Here is an 11,652-nt window from a genome sequence, read left to right on the forward strand (position 1 = left end):
GTGGAGGAGGAAAAAGAAGAAAAAAGAAGTACTTTTAGATTGTGTTTGAAATAGAGCAATCATCAAGTAAATATAGACTGCTATACAGTCAGGAAGCTATCCTTGAACCTTAGGGTAACCACAAACCTAAAGCCTATAATAGAAAGAAAAGAAAAAAGAAAAATCCAATCACAACACTAAAAAAAAACCATCAAATAACAAGAGAAGAATATAAGAAAGGAAGAAAGGAATAGAGAGGAGATATACAAACAACCAGAAAACAATTAGTAAAATGTCAACAGTACATACTTATCAATAATTACCTTAAATATAAATGGACTGAATGTACCAACCAAAAGATGTAAGAGTGGCAGAATGGATAAAGAAACAATACACATCTCTATGTTGCCTACAAGAGACTCATTCATAAGTCTAAAAGTAAAGGGATGGAAAAGATAGTTCATGCAAATAATAGGGAGAAAAAAGCAGGAGTAGCAGTACTTATACAGACAAAATAGATTTCAGAACAAAGTAACATGAGACAAAGAAGGACTTCATATAATGATAAAGTAGTCAGTCCAACAAGAGGATATAACCATTATAAATATCTATGCCCCCAATAAAGGAGCACCTAAATGTGTAAAAGAAATACTAACAGAATTAAAGGGGGAAATAGACTGCAACACTTTCATTTCAGAAGAATTTAACACACCACTCACATCAACAGACAGATCACCCAGACTGAAGATAAGTAAGAAAACAAAGGCAGTGAACAATATATTAAATCAAATGGACTTAACAGATATCTACAGAACATTTCACCCCAAAGCAGAAGGATACACATTTTTCTAAAGTGTACACTGAACATTTTGCAGACAGATCATATACTAGACCACAAAAAGAGCCTCACTAAATTCAAGAAGACTGAAATTACATCAAGCAGCTTCTGAGACCACAATGGTATCAAACTAGAAATAAATTACACAAAGAAAACAAAAAAGCCTACAAACACATGGAGGCTAAAGAACATGCTTCTAAATAATCAATGGATCAATGAACAAATTAAAACAGAAATCAAGCAATACATGGAGACAAATGAAAACAAAAATTCAACACACAGAAATTTGGGGGACATGGCAGAAGCAGTTCTAAGAGGGAATTACATAGCAATACAGGCTTACCTCAAAAAACAAGAATCCAACAGTCTAAACTCACAATTAAAGAAACTAGAAACAGAAGAACAAGTGAAGCCAAAAGTCAGTAGGAGGAGGGATATAATAAAGATCAGAGCAGAAATAAATTAAATTGAGAAGAATAAAACAATAAAAGAATCAATGAAACCAGAAGCTGGTTCTTTGAGAACATAAACAAAATAGATAAACCCCTAGCCAGATTTACCAAGAAAAAAAGAGTACATACACAAAAAAATAAACAACAAAGAAGGAATATTCACAACAGATAGCACAGAAATACAAAGAATTATTAGAGAACACTATGAAATATTACATGCAAATAAACTGGACAAGCTAGAAGAAATGGACAACTTCCTAGAAAAATACAACCTTCCAAGACTGATCCAAGAGGAAACAGAAAATTGGAACAGACAAATTACCAACAACGAAATTGAACTGGTAATCAAAAAACTCCCAACAAACAAAAATTCCAGGACCAGATGGCTTTACAGCTGAATTCTATCAAACATTTAAAGATGAGCTGGTACCCATCCTTCTTAAAGCATTCCAAAAAGGAGAAGAGGAGAGAATACTTCCAAGCTTATTCTATGAGGCCAGCATCACTCTAATATCAAAACTAGGCAAAGACAAAAAAAAATTATAGACCAATATGAACATAAATGCAAAAACCCTCAACAAAATATTAGCAAAACAAATTTAAAAACACATCAAAAGGATCATCCATCATAAGCAAGTGGGATTTATTCCAGGGATACAAGGATGGTATAATATTTATAAATCAATCAGTATCATTAACCACATTAGCAAAAAGAAGGATAAAAAACCATATGATCATCTGAGTAGATGCTGAAAAAGCATTTGGCAAAATTCAACATCCAATCATAAAAACTCTCAACAAAATGGGTATAGAGGGAATACATGTCAACATAATAAAGGCCATATAAGAGAAATCCACAGCTAACATCATATGTAGTGGTGAAAAGCTGAAAGCTTTTCCTCTAAGATAAGGAACAAGACAAGAATGTCCACTCTCACCACTTTTATTCAACATAGTACAGGTGTTCCAAGCCACAGCAATCAGACAATACAAAGAGATAAAAAGCATCCAAATTGGTAAGGAAGAAGTTAAACTATCACTATTTGTAGATGACATGGTACTATATATGGATCACTATTTGTAGATGACATGGTACTATATATGGAAAACCCTAAAGATTCCACCAAAAAACTATTAGAACTACTAACTGAATTCAGTAAAGTTGCAGGATACAAAATTAACACACAGAAATCTATTGCATTCCTATATACTAACAACAAACTAGCATAAAGAGAAATAGGAAAATAATTTCATTTACAAATGCATCAAAAATAATAAAATACCTAGGAATAAATATAACCAAGGAGGTGAAAGACTTATACTCTGAATACTACAGAACACTGATGAGAGAAATTAGACACCAATAAATGGAAATCTATCCCATGCTCATGTATAGAAAGAATTAACATTGTCAAAATGGCCATCCCAAAGCAATTAACTTTTTCAGTGTAATCCCTACCAAAATATCAGTAATATTTTTCAATAAACTAGAATAGTTCTGAAATTCAAATAGAACCACAAAAGATCCCAATAGCCAAAGCAATTCTGAGAAAGAAGAATAAAGCTGCGGGATTATACTCTCTGACTTCAAGCTCTACCACAAAGTTAAAGAATCAAAACAGTATGGTACTTGCACAGAACAGACACATTGATCAACGAAACAGAACAGAGAGCTCAGATATAAACCCACATATATATGGTCAATTAATACATGATAAAGGACCCATGAACATACAATGGGGAAAATAGAGCCTCTTCAATAACTGGTGTTGAGAAAACTTGACAACTACATGCAAGAGTATGACACTGAATTACCGTGTAACTTCATTAGTAAAGGTAAACTCAACATGGATCAAAGACCTGAATGTAAGACATGAACCCAAAGAACTCTTAAAAGAAAAAACAGGCAAAAATCTCTTGAATACAAGCATGAGCAATTTTTTCCTGGACACATCTCCTCAGGCAAGAGAAACAAAATAAAAAATGAACAAGTAGTACTACATGAAACTAAAAAGCTTCTGTACAGTAAACAGCACCATTGGCAGAACAAAAAAGCAACCTATAGTATGGGAGAATATATTTGTAAACAATTCATCCAAAAAGGGGTTAATATCCAAAATATATAAAGAACTCATATGCCTCAACACCCAAAAAACAAATAATCTGATTAAAAAATAGGCAGAGGATCTGAACAGTTATTTCTCAAAGAAGAAATACAGATGGCCAACAGACACATGCACAGATGCTCCACATCACTAATCATCTGGGAAATGCACATCAAAACCATAATGAAATATAACTTCATACCACTTAGAATGGCGACTATCCAAAAAACAAGAAGTAAAAAGTGTTGGCAAGGATGTGGAGAAAAGGGAACTCTCCAACACTTGGTGGGAATGTCAACTGGTACAGCCACTGTGGAAAACAGTAATTTCAATAATTCCACTCGTAGGAATTTGCCCAAAGAAAACAAAATTCCTGATTCAAAAAGATATATGCACCCACATATTTTTCTGCCACACTGTTTGGAATAGCCAAGATATGGAAGCAGCCTGTGTCCAACAACAGATGAATGGATAAAAAGGAGGTGGTACATATACACAATGGAACATTATTAAGCCATAAAAAGAAAAGAAATCCTGCCATTTGCAGCAACATGGATGGATCTAGAATATTATGCTCAGTGAAATAAGTCAGGTGAGAAAGACAAATACCATATGATTTCACTTCTTTGTGGAATATAAAAACAGCAAAACAGAAGGAACAAAACAGCAGGGAGTATTATAGACACTGTGAAGTGCCTAGTGGTTACCATGGGGAAGCAGTTGGGCTGGGTGTTTGGGGAGGGTGAGAGGGATAAAGAGGCACAAAAATTCTCACTCATAATATAACTTGGTACAGCATGGAGAGTATAGTCAATGACTCTGTAATATCTTTCTGTTTTGACAGACAGTAACTGCATTAGTGGGGGTGAGGATTTAATAATACGGGTAACTCTTGAACCACTGTGTTGTATATTTGAAACCAATATAAGATAGTATTATCAGTGATGCTTCAATTAAAAAAAAAAGAGGGATTAAAGATGGTGGCATGAGAGGTGAGACAGAGGCTTCCTCCTAAAACCACACATAATATGAAAATATAATTAATACAACTAACCCTGAGAGAGCAACAGGAAAGAGGACTGTGCCAGACTGCATACACCTGGAGAAAAGAGCAGTCCTCACGGAACAGGGTACGTACCAAAGCTGTGGCCCAACAGGTCCCAAGCTCTTCCCACACCCCAGCTCACTGGCAGGAGGAAGAGAAACAGAATGGGGGAGGGAGTGGAGGTCTGGGACTGCTGAATACCTAAATCCAGAGATCTGCTCTGGGAGCACAAACCTATATCTCATGGTGCTTTCATGATACTCACGTGATTACGGGGTTGGAAAGCTAAGACAGGCAGAATTCCTGGAGAGACTGACATTACAGCTGTTTGTGGAAAGCACGGATCCAGATCTGGCTACTCTGGGACAAAAGCTTGTAACTGTGTGCTCGGTGAACTGGTTCAGGAAGTGGAGACAGGCATAGCAGCCAGGAAGCAGGAAACAGCTCTTTCCTCCCCCCCCCCAGGCACCAATACCACTTCCCTGCGACCCCCAACATTGCTTCAGGGGCTGAGCAGCTCCAGAGAGTAGAGCTTCTGGACACTAGAGGGCGCCATACACAAATATGAAACACCAAAGGAACCTGGTCCAGGGTAAAATTATTAATACAACTCCCGAGAAAGATTTAAATGACATGGACCTCATAACTATTACTGAAACAGAGTTCTAAATAAAAATCATTAACATGCTCATGGAGGTACAGAAACATATTCAAGAACTCAGGAATGAATTCCAGTCAGAGATCCAATCATTGAAGAGCACAATGGAGGGTATTAAAAGCAGGTTGGATACAGGAGATGATAAATGAAATAGAAACTAGAGAAGAGGAATACAAAGAAGCTGAGGCACAGAGAGAAAAAAGGATCTCTAAGAATGAAAGAATATTGAGAAAACTGTGGGACCATTCCAAACAGAACAATATTCGCATTATAGGGATACCAGAAGAATAAGAGAGAGAGAAAGGGAAAGTGTCTTTGAGGGGGTAATTGCTGAAAACTTTCCCAATCTGGGGAAGGAGACAGTCTCTCACGCCATGGAGATCCACAGATCTCCCAACACAACAGACCCAAAGAAGACAACACCAAGACATATAGTAATTAAAATGGCAAAGATCAAGGATAAGGACAGACTATTAAAAGTGGCCAGAGAGAGAAATAAGATCACATACAAAGGAAAGCCTATCAGGCTAACATCAGACTTCTCAGCAGAAACCTTACAAGCCAGAAGGGAGTGTGCCATGATGTACTTAATGTAATGAAGCAGAAGGGCCTGGAACCAAGATTACTTTATCCAGCAAGATTATCATTTAAATTTGAAGGAGGGATTAAACAATTTTCAGATAAGCAAAAGCTGAGAGAATTTACCTCCCACAAACCATCTCTACAGTGTATTTGGAGGGACTGCTATAGATAGAAGTGTTCCTAAGGTTGAATAGCTGTCACCAGAGGTAATAAAACCACAGTAAAGAAAGTAAAACAGCTAATTCCTAAGCAAATGCAAAATTAAATTAACTATCCCCAAAGTCAATCAAGGGATAAAAAACAGTTCAAAATATGATACCTAATACATAAAGAATGGAGGAGGAAGAAAAAGGAGGAGAAAAAGAAAAGAACCTTTAGATTGTGTTTGTAATAGCATAATCAGTGAGCTAAGTTAGACTCTTAGATAGTAAGGAAGTTAACCTTGAACCTTTGGTAAGCACGAATCTAAAGTATGTGATAACAATAAGTACATACCTATCGATAATCACCCTAAATGTAAATGGACTGAATGCACCAATCAAAAGACATAGAGTCAGTGAATGGATAAAAAGACAAGACCCGTCTACATGCTGCTTACAAGAGACTCACTTTAAACCCAAAGACATACACAGACTAAAAGTAAAGTGATGGAAAAAGATATTTCATGCAACTAACAGGGAGAAAAAAGCAGGAGTTGCAGTACTTGTATCAGACAAAATAGACTTAAAAACAAAGAAAGTCACAAGAGACAAAGAAGGACATTACATAATGATAAAGGGGTCAATTCAACAAGAAGATATAACCATTATAAATATCTATGCTCCCAACACAGGAGCAACCACATATGTGAAACAACTACTAACTGAATTAAAAGGGGAAATAAAATGCAATGTATTCATTCTAGGAGACTTCAACACTCCACTCACTCTGAAGGACATATCAACCAGAAAGAAAATAAGTAAGATGACTGACGTACTGAACAACACATTAAAACAGATGGACCTAACAGACATCCACAGAACTCTACACCCAAACGCAGCAGAATTCACATTCTACTCAAGTGCACATGGAACATTTTCAAGAATAGATCATATACTAGGCCACAAAAAGAGCTTCAGTAAATTCAAAAAGATTGAAATTATACCAACCAGTTTCTCAGACAACAAAGGTATGAAACTAGAAATAAATTACACAAAGAAAATGAAAAAGCCCACAAACACATGGAGGCTTCACAACATGCTCCTAAATAACCAATAGATCAATGACCAAATAAAAACAGAGATCAAGCAATATATGGAGACAAATGACAACAATAATTCAACACCGCAAAATCTGTGGGATGCAGCCAAGGCTGTGCTAAGAGGAAAGTATATTGCAATACAGGCCTACCTCAGGAAAGAAGAACAATCCCATATAAGCAGTGTAAATTCACAATTAATGAAATTAGAAAAAGAACAAATGAGGCCCAAAGTCAGCAGAAGGAGGGACATAATAAAGATTAGAGCAGAAATAAATAAAATCGAGAAGAATAAAACAATAGAAAGAATCAATGAAAGCAAGACCTGGTTCTCCAAGAAAATAAACAAAATAGATAAATCCCTAGCCAGACGTATCAAGAAAAAAAGAGAGTTCCCTCACATAAACAAAATCAGAAATGAGAAAGGAAAAATCACTATGGACACCACAGATAGACAAAGAATTATTAGAGAATACTATGAAAAATGATATGCTAACAAACTGGGTAACCTAGAAAAAATGGACAACTTTCTATAAAAATACAACCTTCCAGGCTGACCAAAGAAGAAACAGAAAATCTGAACAAACCAATTACCAGCAATGAAATTGAACTGGTAATCAAAAAACTATCTAAGAACAAAACCCCTAGACCAGATAGCTTCACCGCTGAATTTTATCAAACATTTAGTGAAGACTTAATACCCATCCTCCTTAAAGTTTCCAAAGAGTAGAAGAAGAAGGAATACTTCCAAACTCATTCTATGAGGCCTGCATCACTCTAATACCAAAACCAGGCAAAGATGCCACAAAAAAAGAAAATTACAGACAAATATCCCTGATGAACATAGATGCAAAAATACTCAACAAAATATTAGCAAACCAAGTTCAAAAATACATCAAAAAGATCATCCATCATGATCAAGTAGGATTTATTTCAGGGATGCAAGGATGGTACAACATTCGAAAATCCATCAACATCATATAACACATCAACAAAAAGAAGGACAAAAACCACATGATCATCTCCATAGATGCTGAAAAAGCATTCCACAAAATTCAACATCCATTCATGATAAAAACTCTCAACAAAATGGGTATAGAGGGCAAGTACCTCAACAAAATAAAGGCCATATATGATAAACCCACAGCCAAAATCATACTGAACAGTGAGAAGCTGAAAGCTTTTCCTGTGAGATGAAGAACAAGACAGGGATGCCCACTCTCCCCACTGATTCAACATTGTACTGAAGGTCCTAGCCACGGCAATCAGACAACACAAAGAAATAAAAGGCATCCAGATTGGCAAGGAAGAAGTTAAACTGTCCCTATTTTCAGATGACATGACATTGTACATAAAAAACCCTAAAGAATCCACTCCAAAACTACTAGATCTAATATCTGAATTCAGCAAAGTTGCAGGATACAAAATTAATACACATAAACCTGTGGCATTGCTATACACTAACAATGAACTAGCAGAGAGAGAAATTAGGAAAACAATTCCATTCACAATTGCATCAAAAAGAATAAAATACCTAGGAATAAACCTAATCAAGGAAGTGAAAGACCTATACCCTGAAAAGTACAAGACACTCTTAAGAGAAATTAAAGAAGATACCAATAAATGGAAACACATCCCATGCTCATGGATAGGAAGAATTAATATTGTCAAAATGGCAATCCTGCCTAATGCAATCTATAGATTCAATGCAATTCCTATCAAAATGCCAACAGCATTCTTCAACAAACTAGAGAAAATCTTTTTAAAATTCATATGGAACCACAAAAGACCTCAAATAACCAAAGCAATCCTGACAAGGAAGAATAAAGCAGGGGGCATTATGCTCCCCAACTTCAAGCTCTACTACAAAGGCACAGTAATCAAGACAATTTGGTACTGGCACAAGAACAGACCCATAGACCAATGGAATAGACTAGAGAGCCCTGATATAAACCCAACCATATATGGTCAATTAATATACGATAAAGGAGCCATGGATATACAATAGGCAAATGACAGCCCCTTCAACAACTGGTGTTGGCGAAACTGGACAGCTACATGCAAGAGAATGAAACTGGATTATTGTTTAACCTCATACACAAAAGTAAGCTCAAAATGGATTAAAGACTTGAATGTAAGTCATGAAACCATAAAACTCTTAGAAGACAAGATAGGCAAACATCTCCTGAATATAAGCCTGAGCAACTTCTTCCTGAACGCATCTCCTCAAGAAAGGGAAAAAAAGCAAAAATGAACTCATGGGACTACATCAAACTAAAAAGTTTCTCTACAGCAAAGGACATCATCAACAGAACAAAAGGGCATCCTACAGTATGGGAGAATATATCTGTAAATGACATATCTGACAAGGGGTTAACATCCAAAATATATAAAGAACTTAGATGCCTCAACACCCAAAAAGCAAATAACCCGATTAACAAATGGGCAGAGGATATGAACAGACAGTTCTCCAAAGAAGAAATTCAGATGGCCAACAGGCACATGAAAAGATGCTCCACATCACTAATCATCAGGGAAATGCAAATTAAAACCACAATGAGGTATCACCTCATACCAATAAGGATGGCCAGCATCAAAAAGACTAAGAACAACAAATGCTGGTGAGGATGCAGAGAAAGGGGAATGTAAGCTAGTTCAACCATTGTGAAAAGCAATATGGAGGTTCCTCAAAAAACTCAAAATAGAAATACCATTTGACCCAGGAATCCCACTCCTTGGAATTTACCCAAAGAATACATCTCAGATTCAAAGAGACATATGCACCCCTACGTTTATCGCAGCACTTTTTACAATAGCCAAGATATGGAAGCAACCTAAGTGTCCATCAGTAGATGAATGGATAAAGATGTGGTACATATACATAATGGAATATTATTCGGCCATAAGAAAGAAACAAATTGTACCATTTGCAACAACCTGGATGGAGCTGGAAGACATTATGCTCAGTGAAATAAGCCAGGCGGAGAAAGACAAATGCCAAATGATTTCCCTCATTTGTGGAGTATAAAAATGACGCAAAACTGGAGGAACAAAATAGCAGCAGACTCAGAGACTCCAAGAAGGGACTAGTGGTTACCAAAAGGGAGGGGTGTGAGAGGGCAGGTGGGGAGGGAGGGAGAAGGGGACTGAGGGGTATTATGTTTAGTACAAATGGTGTGGGAGGTCACGGGGAGAACAGTGTAGCACAGAAAAAGCACATAGTGGATCTGCAGCATCTTGCTGCACTGATGGACAGTGACTGCATTGAGGTATGGGTGAGGACTTGATAATATGGGTAAATGTAGTAACCACATTGTTTTTTCATGTGAAACCTTCATAAGAGTATATATCAATCAGACCTAAATAAAAAATTAAAAAAAAGAAAAATGCACATGGTCAATTTCTAGCCATCATTATGTGTGTGTGTGTGAAACAGTGAGGTAGTTAGTGAATAATCTCTATATTTTTGTTAACTCTATTTTGCTTCCAATAAAATAACAGATTTATAATATATACAGAAAGCAAGAAAAAGAGAGAATGCACAAGCATGCGAGCACCCATCTTTCCCTCTGCTTCTTCAGCAATGGTGGCTGGATTACTCCTTGACTAAACCAAATCAAATTCTTTGACCAGTAGGTACTCCCAAAAGCCCAAAAATTATATAATTTGTTCCTCTGAAGTAACGCTTTGTCACCTTTGTGGTCTTTAATATTTTTAAATACTAGTTTGTTAAAAAAAGTAGTTTGGATATCTAATATATTTTTTGTCTAAATTAAATGGAGTGGTGATTTATATTGTGTTCATTTAACAATGATTTTGAGGTCCAAACCCTCTCACTTTAGGATCATTATCTCCTCTAATTAAAACCGCCACCAATGGAAAAATTGTTCTGAAGATCCAAGTAACACCAAGACAGTAACTTTATCCAACCTGTCGATGATTGCAATGTTTGGTGTAAGTTGAATGGCCACTGAAGGGTGAACAGAGGTGAATGGACACTATTTCTGAAGAAGCCTTCTGTTGCTTTAGACTGCAAAACCTTTGTTTCCCAGAGCTGCAAAGAAAGAATGTTTTTAAAAATTTTTTTTAAATAGCATTATTTTTTTTCACTTTTTAAAAATAGCAGATGGCATGATGAATGGTTAAGTACTAAACTATAATGAAGGGATTAGAACTATAATTTGAGTTTTTTTAAATGTAAGAACAACAAAAAGAGAAAGGAATATTGTCTACAAACCTGCTTCAAATCTTTTAAGACTTGTTCCTCTATACCTTCTTCAGCAAATAAATCCCACACTCCTTCAATTACATCTTCAATTACAGATCTGTAGAGTTTAGGCTTCATAACAGCAATTGTTAAACGTTTTAAATTCTCACATTTTAATATCTCCAGCCTTAAAAGACATGCAGTGTACACTTTCTCAACTTACTGTAAAAAAAACCACCATGAGGAATTTTAATAAGTACATCCTACTCTCAGTACAGTCTTAGTTGCCCATAAATTGTGTTAGCTTCAGACCCATAGTCTCAACCTATCTAGAAGGCTGAATTATAGGACTACAATAAAATATGAAATGATAATCTCATCAAGTTACTGTTATGTAACTGTTACTTGGTTTTTTGAGTCAGAATTTTAAACTACCCACTACTTTTAAAAAGGGAAATGAACTTAAATTAAGGCAGGTGAAAAAGAACCTTCTGTTTGCAATTTACCCTTTTCTCATAGAGGCCAATGGAGTTTTTTTTAGTCTTCACT

At 36.0% G+C, this 11,652-nt stretch overlaps 1 protein-coding gene across 1 annotated transcript in view; it reads right to left on the reverse strand.

The window, feature by feature from the left end:
• GTF2A1L (general transcription factor IIA subunit 1 like) overlaps positions 1 to 11,652 on the reverse strand; it is a 60,524-nt gene that overhangs the window by 36,306 nt on the left and 12,566 nt on the right. The window contains 2 exon segments of the mRNA XM_073213456.1: positions 10,827 to 10,950; positions 11,134 to 11,325. Of these exon segments, the coding sequence (XP_073069557.1) occupies positions 10,827 to 10,950; positions 11,134 to 11,241 (232 nt within the window). The 5' untranslated portion in view covers positions 11,242 to 11,325.

The sequence above is a fragment of the Manis javanica genome, chromosome 1 (assembly GCF_040802235.1).
Source record: "Manis javanica isolate MJ-LG chromosome 1, MJ_LKY, whole genome shotgun sequence".
Classification (NCBI taxonomy): Eukaryota; Metazoa; Chordata; class Mammalia; order Pholidota; family Manidae; genus Manis; species Manis javanica.